We start from the raw sequence: 19,528 nt of genomic DNA on the forward strand, positions 1-19,528 counted from the left end.
GAAGCCAAGATACTTTCAAATCTCGGTGGAGGGAAGTCTTTGTTTTGTGTTGTTTGTTTGTCTGTTATTCTCTCTGGGTTCTGAGAGTGACCAGACATACCTACAGGCTCTCTAATTTTCTGTTCATACAGTAAGTACAAGTAGAAGGGTGGTTTAGTCTTTTTGATTGTTTTCTTTATTTGCAAATGTGTATTTTGCTGGAAGGATTTTAATTTGTATTTGCGCTGGGAGGAAGGCTTCTGTCTAGTGTCTAGAAGCTGAAAGACCCTGTAACATTTACCATCTAAATTACAGAGACAACTTTTCCTTTTTTTCTTTCTTTTATTAAAAGCTTTTTCTTTTTTAAGACCTGATTGATTTTTTCCCCTTGTTGAGGCTCATGGGAATTGAGTCTGTACTCATAAGGGAATTGGTGGGAGACAGGGAGAGAGAAAGGAGGGGGGGAAGGTGAAATCCCTCTGTTTTAGATTCACGGAGCTTAAATCTGTATTACCTCTTGGGGAGGGGGCAAGGTGCACTCCTCTCTGTTTTTAAGATTCAAGGAGTTTGAATCACAGCGATCTTCCAGGGTAACCCAGGGAGGGAAAGCCTGGAGAGGTAACAGTGGGGGGAAGGGTTTACTTCCTATGTTAAGATCCAGGGGGTCTGGGTCTTAGGGGTCCCCAAGGAAGGTTTTGGGGGACCAAAGTGTACCAGGCACTCCAAGTCCTGGTTGGTGGCAGCACTACAGGATCTAAGCTGGTAATTATCTTAGGGAGATCATGCTGGTACCCATCTTTTGGGCTCTAGGTTCAGAGTGAGGGATTTATACCATGACAGCATTATTCGGAGTAGAGGTGTATAAGCACCTTTATACCAGTATAATTGTGTCCACACATATGGGGTTGTACCATTTACAAATATGCTGGTATAGTTAAAGCAGTACCAACATTTGTGTGTAGACAAGCTCTTAGCTACCCAAGTGATCAGAAGGATTCCCTTGTACAGCTTTATTTACTATGTTGTCTGAGTGATTTATAAAAGACTGAATTGGTAGCACTGCCTATTATTAAGTTGCTGACACCCTTTGTAAGACTCTCTTTCCAGTTATTATAATCTTTGTCAAACTTGGAAGTGTTTGAGCTAAATTTTCCATACTGGGTGTCTGCCTAGGTTGAATTTTTTTGGGGTGGTGGTGGGGAGATCAAAAGTTCATCCAACACAGTTCAGCAATTTATAAGAATGAGGGTAAGAAAAATGTGTGTTTTGCTCCTGTAAAAAATTAAAGCAACTTTTTGTGTGTAAAAAGGTCTAGCATCCTATGCTTTGGACCAAGCATCTGAAAGGGGGTGCTTTTGTATCAGGGATGTTCATTTTGCCCTCTCATGAGAATTGCCCAAGTTTGCCCAAGTTACATGCCTTTGAAAAAAATCACGCTTGAAACATGTTCAGAATTTTAACAGCTACCTTCCCAGAAGATTCCATCTGCACTGAGCATGGTCTGGGACTGAGCAGGACCTTCCCTAAAATTGCAGTTCTGGGTCGCTGTGTGGTTGTGCAGGGTCTAGGCACCTGAGTGGAGAGAAGAGAACCTAGCACTCCTATGCTCTCAGTGACATCCCACCCTCTGGCTGGGCCCAGGCACCAGGGAGGAGGAAGTTGCTTTATTCAAATGCAAAGGTGACCTGAGGAGATATGAGCCACACCTGTGAGGAGTAGATTGTGACAAGGAACTGGGAGGTGGGGGAAAAGGGGAGAAAGCTGGGGGAGACTGTGGAGCCATGGAACGAAATTTGGACTAGCTGTGCAAGAAGACTGGAAGCTGGAGAGAAAAAACAGAGTGGAGTGACTGCACTGAATGAGGGAGAGGTCCTATGAAAAAATATATGATGATAATGTAAATAAAAACTGTATTAAATACACCAGGGGTTGAATAAGATTGCCTAGGGAATATTAATCTTCCATTTCCTAACTTTTGAGTACTTGACTTTGCAACCTTACTAATGATCTTTTAAATTTGCTCTTTTGAGGGTGCAATTCTGAGGCCATGGCTACACTGGCACTTTACAGTGCTGCAACTTTGCAGCTCAGGGGTGTGAAAAAACACCCCCCTGATCGCTGCAGATACAGCGCTGTAATAGCCTCAGTGTAATACAGTGCTGCAGGCGCTGAAGCCCGGCTCCCAGCGCTGCAAGCTACACCTGTAAGGGATGTGTTACGTGCAGCGCTGGGAGAGCTCTCTCCCAGCGCTGGCGCTCCAACCACACTCACACTTCACAAGCGCTGCCGCGGCAGACGCATTTGAAATAGTCAAGTGTAGACCATAACCTGAGATGTATTTGTACCTCAGCTTTTTGACTGGATAGTACTATAAAGACAACAGAGGGTCTATCTACAGGCTCAACTCCACTAATGTTTGCAACAGTGGGAGCCCTAGTGTAAATGGGCTAACCAACATGATTATTTTGAGCACCATGTTGACTAGGTTTACTATAAGCAGATTAGGTGACATGAGGATGAACAACAGCATTAGCACTAGTGGGCTCTCTACATTATAGCTCCCAACACTGCTAAAACCGGTTCAGTTTATTTCATCTTTGGAGGCCTATTAGTCCCACAGTCAGCCTGTTTTGGCTTTTAAGGGGACTAATGAGCCTGTTCTCATTTTTGTGGTCACTTTACCATTAACTCTGACTTTCTTGTATTTCTAACTTTTTTGTTTGTTAAACAAAACTTCACTCTCATGTGCCTACAAATTTAACTGCACCTTAACTCAGCTTTTTAAATGAGTTTGTATTAGGATTATTTTCTAGTAGTGATTCAGCCAGCACTTCAAAGGTTGGTCTAAAACAACAGGCAGTGGAGAATGTGCCATTCCTCAACACAAGAAACAATATGATCAAGTAGAGCACACTAGCACGATTCTCACTTAGAGCAATTAGAATCAAAGATCACAAACACTATTTTATTTATTTATTAGCTTTTCTATGGTGCTCATGAATGCAGTATGTGATTGCCTAGCAAACATGAATCAACTAAGCACCAAAACAAAATAAAATCAAAAGGGTTGCTGGCAGATAGAGATACAAAAACATATGGCACTTGTTACTGATGACAGATGTTCTTTTATATTTGGTAATAAAGTGATACATTTATTCCTTTAATTCAGTGGGTGACTTTCTGCATTTGATAAATTTCTGGTTCTTATTTTCATTTAACCAAAAATGACTGGAAGTTTTAATAATTTGTGAAATGGTCTTTTGAGTAAATGACCGATAGCTTCAGTCATGTCATTATCTACTGGTTTGTCAAAATGACTGCAATATATACATGAAATTGAATTTGAAGGTTATGTAATTTGTATCATATTTGTGGATAAACAACCTTCCTGCCCTCAACTCCTCACTCCTACAAAATCCAACTTCCAATATTCTTGACCCTCTTCTTTCCTTCAGAAGTACGAAACTGACTACACACCACTCTAAAGAAATAATTGCATTTATTTAAATTGCATGGCATTAAGGGAAAGAACATTGCTATGTTCTTAGAGTTTGGAAGCATAAAGGATAGTCAGACTAGCTCTGTTTCTGTACTATACTGTAATCTCCTTTAAACAAACTGGAATATTTCTTTCTTTTTTTAAATAAAGGAGATATACCTATCTCCTAGAACTGGTAGGGGACCCTGAAGGGTTATTGAGTCCAGCCCCCTGCCTTCACTAGCAGGACCAAGTACTGATTTTGCCCCTGATCCCTAGAGTGGCCCCCTCAAGGACTGAACTCACAACCCTGGGTTTAGCAGGCCAATACTCAAATCACTGAGCTATCCCTCCCCCATCATTGAGGAGGTTCATAACTTTTAAAGGTTGAAGCACATTTTATTAAAATTGGCATAGAACATTGTATGCTAACCACAAGTCAACTGGAACAGAGCAACAAGAAAAAAATATCAACTAACTCCCAGTCAATCTCACTATGGGTGTCATTTGCTTTATCTCAGTAGTAAATAAAATATTTAAAAAAAACACTAGCAGTAAACTTACTCTTGGCAAAGTTTAGCTAACATCACTGAATAATTTGTAAACCAGCAGGATTAAGGACAATTTATTATTTAAATTGAGAAAAGCACTTTACGGTCAAAATCTGATCTGCATTAAAATGTGTGACAAAGTTCCTTCTCTACCTTGGTGGGTCCTGTACTTATTGGCAAAGTTTGCTCACCTCAGTGATCTTCCCCACAGTCTGGGTCAACTTCTCCTATGTCTGATCAGGAGTTGGGAGGTTTTGGGGAGAACCTGGGCCTGCCCTCTACTCCGGGTTCCAGCCTAGGGCCCTGTGGATTGCAGCTGCCTACAGTGCCTCCTGTAACAGCTGCATGGCAGCTACAACTCCCTGGGCTACTTCCCCATGGCCTTCTCCAAACACCTTCTTTATCCCCACCACAGGACCTTCCTCCTGGTGTCTGATAACACTTGTACTCCTCAATCCTCCAGCAGCACAGCCTCTCACTCTCAGCTCCTTGCACCTCTTACTCCCAGCTCCTCTCACACACTTCCCCTCCTCTGGCTCTCACCTCCTTGACTGCAGTGAGCTCCTTTTTAAACCCAGGTGCCCTGATTAGCCTGCCTTGATTGGCTGCAGGTGTTCCAGTTAAGCAGACTAGCTGATTAGTTCTAGCAGGTTCCTGAGGACCCGAGTGCAGCCCCTGCTCTTGTCTCAGGAACGAGACATGCGTCTTCAGTGCCAGTAGATCTCCCCATCGAGTCTCGGCTGGAAGAGGGAAGGAGGGAGAGGGCTGGCTGCGGCGGTACTTCCTGCCTGAGGCACTAGGCCCTCGCTGCGGGCTTCTCTTCCTGCTGATGCTGCCGTAGCTGGGCCAGAAAGTACCCTTCCATGCCCCGCTCCCCCTCTAACCCTCTAGTTGGCTGGCTGCTGATCTCGGGGCTGTGATGGGGGCTCCCCTGGGGGACAGTCATAGATCAGTGACCCCGCCCCTGCATGCGCTGAGGAAGGAGCTGCGGGAGTTCCTTGAGGACGTCCGTGGCTCCCGTAACAAAGTCCAGCTTGCGCTCCAGCGGTGGGGGGATTTCCATAAGATCCTCCGGGCCGTGAGGACCCTCATGGGGGAGGGTAAGAGGACCGGGAAGCAGGCCGCTGTGGCCTACCAGGGGGTCCGCCTCTTCTGCGACTCTTTACTCACCTACGGGGTAGGTCACGGATTGCTGCGCAGCCCGACGGAGGCCGTGGGCATGTCTGCCGGCAAGGCTCCCCCCAGCCCTCCTCATGGCACCAATCATCTTTGCCACATTAAACACCCGGGGCTGTAGGATGGGTCTCCGCAGGAACCAGGTGCTCTCCTTCCTTCGGGAGGGGGGGTACTCAGTGGTTTTCCTGCAGGGGACCCATACGGATCCGACTGCTGAAGCTAGCTGGCTGCTGGAGTGGGGGGACGGGATCTACTTTAGCCACCTCTCGGTCCGCACGGCTGGAATGGCGACCCTGTTCTCCCCTGACCTACGGCCCGATGTGCTGGGGGTCGCCGAGGCTGTGCCGGGCCGCCTGCTGCACCTCCGGGTCCGTATAGAGGGGCTTGTGGTTAATCTTGTCAATGTTTATGCCCCGACATCGGGCCCGGAGAGGTTGCGTTTTTATCAGCAGGCATCCGCCTTCCTCGGCTCCCTTGATCCTCCTGAGTGCCTGGTCCTGGGTGGGGACTTTAACAGCATCCTCGAGGAACAAGACCGCTCCGGGACCGAGCAGTGCCCAGCCGCCGTGGATGTCCTCCGGGAGATCGTCAATCGCCACTCCCTGGTGGACGTCTGGCGCAACCACCACCCGAACGACGTCTCGACATTCACCTTCGTCCGGGTGGAGGCCCATCAGTCGCGCCACCCCAAGCTGGACCGTATTTACCTGTTGCATTTCCACCTTTCATGGGCCCACTCCTCCAGCATTAGGCCGGCCCCCTTTTCAGATCGCCACCTTGACGGCCTCTCTCTGCGTGGAGAGGCCGGGGCCGGCCTATTGGCACTTTAATAACAGTTTGCTGGAGGATGCGGGCTTCGTGGCATCCTTCCAGGAGTTCTGGCTGGCCTGGCGAGGGAAGAGGCGTGCCTTTCCCTTGGCGCGGCGGTGGTGGGATCTGGGGAAGGTGCGTGCCCGGCTCTTCTGCCATGACTACACCCGGGCACCAGCCGACGGAGGGATGTGGCGATAGGGCAGTTGGAACGAGGCGGCGAGTTGGAACGAGAGGTCTTGGAGCTGGAGAGGTGTCTGGCCGCCAGCCCCGAGGAGCCATCCCGCTGTGGAGTGTGCCAGGAGAAGTGGGAGGAGCTCCAGGCCATTGGGCCCGGGGTGCCTTTGTTCGATCCCGCATCTGCCTTTTTTGAGAGATGGATAGCTGCTCCCGCTTCTTCTATGCCCTGGAGAAAAGGAGGGGGGCCAAGAAGCACGTCACCTGCCTCCTGGCAGAGGACGGCACCCCCCTCATGGATCCAGCGGAGATGTGCGAGAGGGGCCATGGCCTTCTACACGATTCTTTTTCTCCCCGGATCCGACCGATCCTAACACTTGCAGAGTGCTCCGGGACGGTCTCCTGACGGTCAGCATGGGCGACCGGGACCAGCTAGAGCTGCCTCTCACTCTGGCCGAGTTCTCGGAAGCCCTCCGTTGCATGCCCACCAATAAACCTCCGGGCATGGATGGGCTGACTGTGGAGTTCTACCACGTGTTCTGGGACGTCCTCGGCCCAGACCTGGTCACCGTCTGGGCTGAGTCTTTGCAGGGTGGGGTCCTCCCTCTCTTGTTCAGGCGAGCCGTGCTTGCCTTATTGCCGAAGAGGGGGGACCTCCGCGACTTACGGAATTGGCATCCTGTCTCGCTCCTCAACACGGACTACAAAATCGTTGCGAAGGCCATCTCGATGCGGTTAGGGTCCGTGCTGGCGGATGTGATCCACCCAGACCAGACCAGACCTACACCGTCCCGGGCCGCACGATCTTTGATAACCTGTATCTGGTCCGGGACCTTCTGGAATTAGGGTGTAGGGATGGTCTGTCGTTCACCGTCTTGTCCCTGGATCAAGAGAAGGCGTTCAACAGGGTGAACCACGGGTATCTCCTGAGCACTCTGCAAGCGTTTGGCTTCAGACCCTGGTTTATGGGTTTTCTCCAGGTGCTGTATGCTTCTGCGGAGTGTTTGGTCAGGCTCAACTGGACCCTGACCAAGCCGTTCAGCTTCGGGTGAGGAGTGCGGCAGGGGTGTCCCCTCTCGGGTCAGCTGTATGCTCTGGCGATCGAGCCCTTCCTCTGTCTCCTCCGTCGGAGGCTGACGGGGTTGGTGCTTCGAGAGCCGGAGCTGCGGCTGGTCCTGTCGGTGTACGCCAACCATGTGCTCCTCGTGGTCCAGGACCCGGGCGACTTGGTGGGGGTGGAGGCTTGACAGGCCATCTACTCGGCCCGAGTCAACTGGGTCAAGAGCTCTGGCCTGCGGTCGGGGATGGGTGGCAGGCGAGCTCCCTCCCACCTGCACTTCAGGCCATCCGGTGGAGCACGGGTCTGCTGCTCTGTCTGGGCATTTACCTTTCTGCCATGCATCCGTCTCTGCCGGAGAACTGGCACGGTTTAGAGGGCAGGATGACTGAGCGGCTCCGGAAATGGATGGGACTACTCCAGTAACTCTCCCTTCAAGGGAGGGTGCTGGTGCTCAATCAACTGGTCCTGTCCATGCTCTGGTACCGGCTCAACACCCTGGTCCCGGCCCCAGGTTTCCTGGCCAATCTCCAGACTACGATTCTGGAATTCTTTTGGCCAGGGATGCACTGCGTCTGTGCAGGGGTCCTCCACCTGCCCCTGGAGGAGGGAGGACAGGGCCTGAAATGCCTACACACTCAGGTCCATGTCTTCCACCTCCAGGCCCTGCAGAGACGCCTGTATGGTGCAGGTAGTCCGGCGTGGAGTGTATTGGCGCACGCCTTCCTCCGCCGCTTCCGAGGGCTCCAATACGACTGGCAGCTCTTCTACCTCCATCCGAGAGGTCTTCTGCGAGACCCCTCTGGGCTGCCGGTCTTCTACCAAGACCTCCTCTGGACTTGGAAGCTCTTTTCAATGACCAGGTCTGTGGCGGCCACCGTGGGGGCCGATCTCCTCACGGAGCCCCTGCTACACAATCCCCAGCTTTGTGTGCAGGTGGTGGAGTCCCCCGCGGTGCGCCAGAGGCTGGTCTTGGCGGGAATCACCAGAGCTGGAGACCTCCTGGACGAGGACCAGGAGACTGGCTGGATCCCCTGACGCTTGCTCAGCACATGGGGCTCTCCAGACCTCATGCTCCCCGGCACATACTTCAAGAGGTGAAGGCTGCTTTACTGCCTGCTGCTTGGGCTTACCTCGACCGGATCCTGCGAGAGGGCATTCCCTGCCCGCTCTCCACCCCAGGCCCCATGGACATTTTTATCGGGCCCCCGCCCAGTGGACCCAATCAGCCGCCTCACCCTTTCACTGTGAACCGGCTGCACGATCTGCAGCAGGTTCTGTTCCAGGCCACGCCACGGAAACACCCGTACACGCTTGTGCTCCACACTCTCCACTACCTCACCCTTGCATCCTCCCCGATATCAAATGGTGGGACCTCCTGCTACATCTCGAGGTTGAGAGGCCCCGGTGGGCCAGCTTATACTCTGCCCTGGTCCTGAGGCCCGCCGGGGACGTCAGCTGGCGGCTCCTTCATGGGGCCGTGAGCACGGGCGTGTACTTGTTGCGGTTTACCCCTGTTCCCAACACCTGCCCTTTTTGTGGCATGAAAGAGACCCTGGCGCACATTTATTTAGAGTGCACCAGATTGAAGCCCTTGTTCTGGCTCCTCTTGAACCTTTTATTGCATTTTTGGTTGCACTTTTCCCCTCACCTGTTTATCTACGCACTCCCCATCCATGGCCCCACAAAGATGCGGGATCTCCTTGTCAACCTCCTCTTGGCCCTGGCCAAACTAGCCATCTACAAAACCAGGGAGAAGAGGTTGGCCAACGGGATTTCCTGCGACTGTGGGGCCTATTTCTGCTCCTCCGTCTGTTCACACATCTGGGCATAGTTCCTCTGGGTGGCGTCCACTGGCTCCCTTGATACCTTCAAGGAGCAGTAGGCATTGCCTGGGGTTCTCTGCTCGGTGTCCCCATCAGGTTCCCTTTGTTTAGCCCTATGACCTCACTCCTGATCCTGTTTTTTCATTAGTTGTTCCTCGTACTTATTTGGTGTCACGGACCTGTGGATCCTCCCCTTAGGCTGGGGGGAGGTCCTTTGAAAAGAGCTTCCAGGTCCGGAGGAGGTCTTGGTAGAAGACTGGCAGCCCGGAGAGGTCTCGCAAAAGACCTCTCGGATGGAGGTAAAAGAGCTGCCGGTTGTATCGGAGCCCTTGGAAGCGGCGGAGTAAGGCATGCGCCAATACACTCCACGCCCGCCCACCTCCTGGATACCAATAGGACCAGACTCCTGTACCCACTGCCTGGTCTGTCACAAATGGTACAAATCCAGATAATGGCATTATTCTAATTTACCTTATCGGGGACCTTATTCCATACCCTGTTTTGAGTGAGATTTTATCAGTCAAAAGCATAGGAGGCACCCACTTTGTGTGACTATATAATGCTGGACTGTAGAAGATGTTGTGGCACGTCATGCTGGAAGTGGGTAGGGTAGAAGGCTGGTCGAATAGGTAGGGCACTGGGCTGAATGCAGAGACCAGAGTGCCATTGCCTGGCTCAACCAGAGTCCTCCTCTAGAAAAACCTTTTGCTAGTCACTTGATCAACACTGTGCCTCAGTTCCCCATCTGTAAAATGGGTAAATACCTACCTCACAGAGGTGTTGAGGATAAAATCTAGTAATGATGGTGAGATGCTCAGATATATGGTGATGGGGGTGCTACAATACTCAGATAGGAAAAAGATACCTCAGGACTTGCTTTGGCATTTTGTGACTTACTAATGTAACAAGAGGTGATTTAAAAGGTTCATATATAGTTTTCAATGAATGTATCTCTTTAACTTACTTTTCTGGTTTTAGATCCCTGTAAATAATTCCAAGACTATGGAGGTGGTCTAAAGCCAAGGCCAGCTCAGCTAAGTAGAACTTGACATCCTCTTCTGTAAACATTACCTAGTCAGAAAGAAAAGAAGAACAAGTTTAATCACTGTATGATAACAGGTTGATTTGAATTCTCTGACTTAGGATTGTAAGAAAGACATCATATCAGATTCAATTTGTCAGTATTGTTTGCACCTCACATTAACCCTCCTCACCTGGTTCTCCTGGTTGCATGACAAAATTCTGTTCATTCAGCTACCTTTTCCTCTCCCTTAAATCATGCTGCTTTCATTCTTGTTTTTAGTCAGTTCAGCTGACATTACATACTAACATAAATCAAGGCTGAGACGTAGTCTGTTAACGTCAGCGGCAAAAAGTCAACAATGCACAGCCAGGCCCTTAGTACCTGCATACATCCTAGTTTATTCAAGTCTTGGCATGTGGTTCCCAAATTCCCACAAGCTGAGATATAGACCTATTTTGTGTAAAAGTGAACTGAATGCTTTGGTGTTTATAAAATGACTTATATTTAGTTCCAAAATATAACAGAATATGCAGCATGTGTAGACTTAGAGCCCAATCAAAAAAGCCCTCCGATGAAGTCAATAGGAATTTTTCCACTGACTTCAGAGGACTCAGACTCTTAGTTATAAAAAACTCCTCTTTTATTTACCTGCTGAGACATATGTTTGATATATCAGACTCAACCTGGTGACATGAGACACGAACACAGTAAAAGCTGCAGGCACAGGCAAAATGCCTACAGGACCAGGCACGGCTCCCCCACTAGTCTAGCCTGGGGCGACAGCAAACCCCTGGGGAGCCTGACTGCTAAGGTATAGCAACTGCAGGTACTGGCTGAGAGGCAGAACTTGGGGAGCTGAGCAGCAGCTGCAGTTTACCCAGCTGGCTGCTTCTGAAGCATCACTTGGGGACATGGGATAATGCTGTCTTCTAGAGACCATTCCTGCAGCCAGCCAGGAATTGTCTTCCTCCTGGTTCTGGTGGCTTAAGTCCTGCCACATACAGACTTGTGCCTTGGTGGCTGCAGCAGCTCTCACCAGTATCTCCAGGAGGGCTGGGGAGCGGAGAGGAATATGGGGAAACCTGTGGATGAAGGGGAGGGAATGGAGACAGGCAGAGATGCCCTTTCCAGGAGCAAGGAAGGAGGGAGAGGAGCAGGTACACAGCTGCGACAGGTGAGAGAAGAACTGCTAAGCACAAGGGAAGTGTGGCTCTTGGTCTACTCAGACTCCCACCACTGCTGCAGGGGACAGGATTATCCACATTCTGCAGGTTGCAGCCTGGTTAGCTTGCACAGCTGCCACACCAGTGCCTTGTGTTCTGTCTCATGGCTATGTCCAGCCCCACCTCCAGCTGTTGCTTCTCTCCAGCAGCCAGAGCCAGCACGCTGCCACGTACCCCAGGTTAAACTCCTTGGGATTTGTAATGCCACCGGCAATAGTCCCAGACAAGGGTTCTGTCAGAGACTTGTAATCTCCGATGAGCTCAGCCAATGGTGTCATTGGAATAACATCCTTCACCACTGTCTCTACCAGGTGCTACGTAGAACCAAATTCAATCTAAAATTTAAAATACACCTCTACCTCGATATAACGCTGTCCTCGGGAGCCAAAAAATCTTGTTATAGGTGAAACCACGTTATGTCAAACTTGCTTTGCTCCACCGGAGTGCGCAGTCCCCCCTCCCCCCGGAGCACTGCTTTACCACGTTATATCCGAATTAGTGTTATATTGGGTGATGTTATATCGGGGCAGAGGGGTAGTGTAATACGTTAAAAAAATCTATTTGCTGTCATTGCTCTGTGAATTTAAAAAGCCAATTTTCAGGCGAGAGCAATACTCTAAGAATTTGGTTTGCATTATTCACATGCATCTTCTCCCTCCCTCTCTCTCTCTCCCCCCCCGTATTTTGCAACCCTCCACTTTGTGTACCAGGTGTTTTTTACGTTGTCTCAACCATGACTGGTGCAAAAACCCTTCTCCTATGCAGCTCCTGCCCCCACCAGCAGCTGTCCTGTGTCTGTCCTCCTCATTGATCTCCCCTCTTTTCAATTTAATCTGAAAAACAATTATTTCCTCATTTCTCTCTCATTCTCTCTATCAGTTTTCTCCTCTCTGCTATTTTTTATAATGTAACTATATATCTGTGGGGATTTAACTCTAGGAAGCAGTGTGGGATAAGGACTGTATGAAATGTTCTATTCAGACTAAAAGGTGCTGTATTATGAATAATGTATATTTAACAAAAATAAACAGTTACACAGGGAAAGAGAATGAGACGTTTGGATCACTCTTCTTTAAATTAAGGAAAGATCATTAGAACCGAAGAATTAGTCCCCACTTCTGTCCAGGGTTGGGATAATGTAATTACTGGGACAGAAGGGCAGAGTATGGCTAACCTGGCACAACAAGGTGTCCTTGATCTTTCAGTGACCTAGTGAGAGGTCCTCACAACCCTGCTGCTTCCTGCCCAAGCAAGGCCTCTATGAAAAGACCTTGCAGAGCCACATAACAACCTTGAGTGAAATCTTGCCCCAGTGAAATCAATGGTAGTTTTGCCATGACTACAACTGGGCCAGGATTTCACCCTTTGTGTTTTTGTGCTAATTCCTAAAGGTTCAGAGTCAGTTCAGGGAGACTCTCCGATCTGGGAGCTAATTAGGGATAGATGAACCCAGTTACAGTAAGGAGGGGCTAGGTTATTCCCATGAAAGAGAGAGACTGGAATTTTATTCACCAGAAGCCATGGCAGGAAACTCTGGAGGAACATAGGGGTCACCCTGATGGCCTGTTTGTTTTGAATTTTGGCCTTTACTTGAAGGAGTGCAGAGAGAGACTTCTGCGAAGTGTAAAATATCCGGTGAAGTAAACTGGAAAACCTGGAAGGAATTTTGGCATTTTAACTTGAGCTTCCTGTGAACTCTGTAGCCACCCAGAACCTGACCCTGCTACACGGGTTAGTGGAGCACAGGCTTCACAGAGTGGGGAATCTGGGTATATCTTTCCTTTCCACATCACAGCCAGCATGTGTCTCTTTTTAGCAATGAGTCAGGGGTTATTCTACCATGAGAAGGAACTAGCAATCATCTGTTGGGAGTAAATTGTAATTAAGCTTTCTCTATTAATATGATGCCGCACTCTGGTCAGGTATGTCACTTATCACACAATGTAGATACAAGTATTAAAAAAGATTTAGGGAAATGTTAACAAATTACAGCTCCAATTCAGTTATATTAGAATGAAAATACACCCGGGGGGGGGACACGAATTCTGAATATGATCCAAGACAATATTTTGTGTCCTACACAAAACTCAATGGGCTTACCTCTTTGGAGAGTCTTGTGAAAAGGTCCCCTCCCCGCAGGAAATCTAGTATTAGATACAACTTTCCCTCTGTTTGAAATGCTGCATTAGAAAAGAATGGAGATGGTGGATGTTTTAAATCATTACAAAGTCTCCAAAGAACGATTATTATTGATTAATTCTGCATCCTTCTCTAACTCTACAACCATGTTAACACTTCACTTTTAGAATGAAATTATTTAAGATCTCTGATGGACTAAGCAATCTAGCCCATACTATAGGGAACAATCCTGTGTTAGCTGAGAGATGGAGATTGATTACTAAAATGCATTCTTTGCCCCACTTAGCATCTGGTCCCAGAGTTGGGCTCCAATCTGAGCCTGCATGCCTACTTAGCAATTTTAGAGCCCTGCAGCCTGAGCCCCAGGTGTCCAAGTCAACTGATCCATGCCAGCTGCAGGCCTTTAATCACTGTGTAGACATACCTAATGAAGCTAAAAGTGTCCTCCCCTGCACAGGGTGAGGAGAAGAAAAGAGAGTAAAACTAGTCAGAGAGGCTCCCAGAATTGTGGCAGGAGAGAGCTACAGCTGTTCAAAATTCTCACAGAAGCCTCTCTGCACTAGCAATAGGATCCTTCAAGAATTCGGGAAGCTTGTTGGGCTGAGAAAGGCAAATCTAGGGGGAAGCTGCTCTGCGTAACTGAAAGCATGGCAATAGTTTATTAGCATTGCAATAGTTACTCCTGGGGGCATCCTGTGCCAAAACACTAAAAATTCTGTGTGCAATATTTTAAAATTCTGCAAATTGTATTTGTCAAAATAACACAACATAATCATGCCAGTTTCAATTATTTTGATAATTTATTTCAAAATACCTGTTGGCAAGTATGTCTATAACAATACAAACACACACAAAAATTCCCCCAGGAACAGAGAGTTAAAGAACCCCCTACAACAACCCTGGTCCTGCTTCTCTACTCCCTTCCTGCCCAGAGCCCAGCCAGGGGGCCAGACACTCACAACCCCTCTTCCCAAGTCCAGCTGTGGTGCCCCCTGCCAATGCACCCAAATCCCTCCCCCCAAGAGCCCAGCCATGCCCCCCTCACCCAGATACCCGCATCCTCACCCCCAAGAACCCAGCTGTGGGCCCTCTCCCCCAGATACTCACACCCTCTCCCACCTCAGAGCCCAGCTGCAGGGCCCCCGCTTGCCCAGATACTCACACCGCCTTCCCCCAGACCAGACACCTGCCCCACTCCCTTCCAGAGCCCAGGGATCCAGAGGGAGAAACAGCCTAATGCTCAGTCCCAGGCTTGCGTGCCGCCTTCTCCTTCCATCAGGGCATGCAGGGAACTGCAGCTGCCAGGAACCCACTAGCTCCCTCTCCCTCCCCATATCAGTGTCTTCTCTGTGCGAGCTGGGCTCTGCCAGGTCAATCAGCCCTTAGTGGTGGCCAGCAGCACTGCAGCCTATTTCTGTGGGGGAAAGGAAATTCTGCATGGACATTAATTTCTGCAACATTCTGCATTGCGCAGTGGCACAGAATTCCCCTCGGTATAAATAGTTTATAGAAATTTAGTGAGTGCTATCAATTATTAATAGTTTTTGGAAACAAGAGAATCTAATAATCAAACTGTTTGCTGAAGAGGGGTGGTAGAAGTGGCCTAGACATCTTTTTTATCCCATCAGCACCCCCTAGTAACACTATCTTTACATTACACCTTGTATCAAATTTGTTTTGACAGAGGCGTAGCAAAGCCCTCCTCATGCGAAAATTTTCCTGTCACATAAGGAAAATGAAGTCATATGCATCTGTAACTGAGTGGAAATAGGGTAGTATTTAGCAAGGTGGTATTCTTATGAAATGACACAGATCCTATTACAATCCCAAAACACACGGAAGAGTGAATACAAATTCCATGTTATTATAGTTACCATAATGAAGCTTGACTATGAAAGGATGATTCACTTCTGCCAAAATATCTCTCTCCATTTTCGATCGCACCCGATCCCGAACTATAAGAGAGAGAACATTAAGAACAGCACTCAGTTAAGAAGCATCATGGTGCACAGGGGAGAGAGTATTGAACTGGGACTCAGGAAACTTGGATTCTAGTCCTGACTCTGTCACTGGCCTGCTCTGTGACCTGGGGAGTCACTTCACCTTCCCTGCCCATACTGCCTGTCTTGTTTCTGTAGATAGTAAGCTGTTGGGGCAGAGAATGTATCTTTCTCTGCATTTGTACAATGACTAGTACTAATCTTGGCTGGGCTGTGATGCACTACAGCAATATAAACAATACAAAGAAGATTAAGGTTTACAAAAAGGAATTTCAATATAAAATAACACTATATAAATTGAATATCTAATTTTAAAATAAATAGAATATAACAGCAACTGATCATGGCAAGTTAATCAAGAGACTATGGCAGGTTAATTTTGTGTGCATTTAAGCATACTCATACTGTGCTGATATTAGTAATGAGGATGACTCATTGAACACCTGGATGTGGTTTAGATGAAATATTTTAAGCTCCCAATCGGATAAAATTAGCAAAAAGGAAAAGTCTGTGGTTGAGGCAAAAGAGGCAACTATTATTTTCATCTGCAGAGACAATTACTGCAGGGCAGAAGCAAGAATAATGATTTTTTTTATGGATCAGATAAATAAAGAATAAGAGAAAAAATAATTGCAGATGTGTATAGGCAGGGGCGGCTCTACACATTTCACCGCCCCAAGCATGGTGACATGCCGCAGAGGGCGCTCTCCCGGTTGCCGGAAAGGCGGCAGGCGGCTCCAGTGGACCTCCCACAGGCATGCCTGTGGAGGGTCTGCAGGTCCCGTGGCTTGTTGGACCTCCCACAGGCCTGCGGAGGTCACCAGAGCCGCCTGCCGCCCTCCCGGCGACTGGCAGAGCGCCCCTTGCGGCATGCCACCCCAAGCACACGCTTGATGTGCTGGGGCCTGGAGCCACTCCTGCATATAGGATTCAGACTAATCAAGACTGAAACTAAAGATCACCTAGTAACAGTGTTTAATAGAATTTCACAACACAAAGCAGGGTTCCACTTTTCAGATTAACATCCCTTGATCCTAAAGCTGTATTTTATTCTTGATCACAGTTTTGCTGATTTTCTAATAAAGTTGTTTAGGTTTATTGTTCCTTCTCCTTGTACCACATTATTTATTCATCTCTCAGCTGCAGCACCCACCCACTGGGTTGCGAGTCTATTTTAGTCAATAATGCATGAGTCCTCATTGCGGTTCTGTTGTCACATGTATGTGTGTTAGGTGTATTGATAAATGAGAGGTCAAATGCTGAATGCCTCCAGCACCCAAGTACAGTAATGAATATATTACGGTGCAATGACACATTCTTCTGTAAAACTGTGCTTTTAAAATGGTTTATAGACACTGGTCCAAATCAAAACCTCAGACATGAAAACCCTTGAATGTTGAAAAAATTTGGGTCTCTAGCTATTTTAATGTTTTATTTAAGACAGGACCCAGATAAGCATGATTTTGTAATCCTCACTAGCCATTCACACTGCTTCCTCAATTCAAGTCATTTTGTATTAAACTCCATACCATGTGCAAAGATGGCATATCATATAGTCATGCAATGTGAAAGCTAGGCAGGGGCATACATTTCTCATGCTGCATATGCCATACACCACAAGGAGCTGGTCACGTACCCAGTGTAGGAACGCTTGGGATAGAGACTGCTACACCTTTCCTGCATAAGATATTTACTATTTCAATCAAATTGATAAACTATGAGGGGTGCTTCCTGAAGTCTAGCTATGCCAAATGCAGGCAACCTCCCAAACCGTTCACATAAGCCATGCATCAGCCCTGAGGCACAAAATCCCCAAGTGACAGGGTAGAGAGGTAGTGGGCAGAAGTGGTTTGTTACCCATCACTGGGTAACAATATAAATCAGCTGTAAAGCTCTCATACCCATCATAGACAAAGAAGGACCACTTAGCTATGCCCACCACACTAACCATACCCCTATACTGCCCGGTGCTTGACAGTAGTGTTGTACTGACATTTTTTTATATCACATTATAAAAAGCTTTGGTTTTAAGTTATTTAAGTCATTAGTTTGAGGGCAGTTGAATGTAGCTGTAGAGGTGATATTTGTGATGTTTGTACATGTGCATCACATCTGCATGGCTGTGGCCATGAACAATGGCAGGACTCTCTCACCCCATTGGGTATTTCTCCTGACATGTTGTTAGGGTGTTGTGTTTTTAGGCGAGTGTCAGGATCCTGTTGTGCTGGTGAGAGCATGGAGGGCATGTGCTGTATCAGGATAGTGCTATATGAGGAATGGGATATTACAATAGGATGATGGCACTAAGTGGTGGTGATGGTGGGGCGGGGATACTGTTTGTTAGTGAAGAGACAATTGAAATGGGTCTGGGAAGCAATGTGTACAAGGGATTTCAGCATCAATTGTCTGCCCCTTCTCCACAGTCCTTACTAGTCAGTATTTCTGGGGACTGTGGATCTGTAATCCTTCTTATTCTTCATAAGAAAATGTCTGCTCTGAAAATGGATTTCGGGATTTGGCAGGCAACACTGGACGTAACCCGGTTACACATTGTCTGATTGTCTCTGTGCCAGATTTAACAGTCCCCTATAGGCCTATCTAGCTCAGATCATTAGACATAATTTACCAAGGTGGTGGTTACACATTTTGGGAATTCATCAGCCTGCCATGTTGCTATGCCATCTGCCTCCCCAAATGGAGACAGAAGCTGTAGCATGTCCACGTGATATTGAGGAGAGTGTTATGTCTCCATATAACATGCATCACAGCTTCTCTGATACCTTGGCCTGATGACCCCTTTTTACAAATCCTTCTAATCTCCCATTCCCTACCCAGAGGCAAGCAAAAATACTGTTGTGGCACACAGGTACTTCAGTGGCTATAGTTTGACCGACAGGTAGGTGATATGCTCTCTCCGCCCCTCTGCATTACATATTTCCTGGCATGGGTACCCTTAGGAGAGTAATTATGTGGGTCCACTTCTGGCATCCTGATGTCACACATCCATTGCTCAGATGCCTTATCACATTCTATGGCAAAGCAGATCCATCTCTAGTCTCCTCCTCCTATATCACCTCTCTGTTGCTTTAGTGTCTCTGCATTGCACATGCTTTTAAATTTATGTTTCCTTCTATAGATTAACATTCTTCAGGGTGGAGACAGCTGATGGTTTGCTATTCCATTTTGAATATCTATAAGGCCCTATCACCATGGTATTTATGTGTCATACAAGGCTATAGGCAGCATAAATCAAGACACACTCCCTTTCTCCTCCACCCCATACCTTAGGAAGGTTTTCTGGTTGTGGGGGGAAGGTCAGGTTTTCTCTCTCTCATATCCTGGCATTTGCCATATGCTCAAGCTCTTCCTGCTCCCGTCTTCATCCTGGAAGGTTTAGCTTTACATGCTGTGGTTCACTTCAGTGTTGTTCCCTCACTTGGCTATATAGAAGGGTCTGCTGCTAAACAAACACTTACTGCAGGCCTTTGAGAGGACTATGCTGTCTAGGCTGCACTATTCCTACCCCTCTCTTGGTACTGGCAGAGGATTGTTCAGACGTCAAAACCCTATCTCCAGTGCCTAATAGCCCCTTTTGAGATTTCCATCACCTATAGAGGTTTAAGTGCAGCGTGCACAAGAAACGGGAGTGTATACTGTTGGGGCAGGAGATATGCATACTATCAGAAGATGTTTATTTTGCGGCATAAACAGTTTGTTCACTGGAAATGGTGCCCATTTGTTGAACTCTCAGTGACAGGAAAGCTTTTATCCTGTATATCCAGTATTGGATTTAGGCCAAAATGTGTGTTTTGCCTCTCAACTTTAAGATACATAATAGAGATAGAGAGTGTATAGCCTAGAGCAGGGCTTCCCAAATTATGATAGGCAACCTTGGTGTTCCATCAGTTCACTTCACAACAAGTTTTTAACGTGGTGGAATAGGAACCAAGAAAGTGTGGAAAATGCTGGCCTAGAGGAATAAGTATAGGGCTGAGATTCAGGAAGTCCTGAATGCTAATTCTGGCTGTGCCACTGACTCATTTGTCCAATCTAGGATAAATAAATTATCTATAAATTACTTCTACTAC

General features: G+C 47.7%; 1 protein-coding gene across 1 annotated transcript in view; it reads right to left on the reverse strand.

Moving 5' to 3' along the window:
- RPS6KA2 (ribosomal protein S6 kinase A2) overlaps window positions 1–19,528 on the reverse strand; it is a 449,145-nt gene that overhangs the window by 110,818 nt on the left and 318,799 nt on the right. Inside the window, 3 exon segments of the mRNA XM_030556734.1 lie at window positions 10,019–10,125; window positions 13,402–13,481; window positions 15,315–15,395. Coding sequence (XP_030412594.1) covers window positions 10,019–10,125; window positions 13,402–13,481; window positions 15,315–15,395 — 268 coding nt within the window.

The sequence above is a fragment of the Gopherus evgoodei genome, chromosome 3 (genome assembly GCF_007399415.2).
Source record: "Gopherus evgoodei ecotype Sinaloan lineage chromosome 3, rGopEvg1_v1.p, whole genome shotgun sequence".
NCBI lineage: Eukaryota > Metazoa > Chordata > Testudines > Testudinidae > Gopherus > Gopherus evgoodei.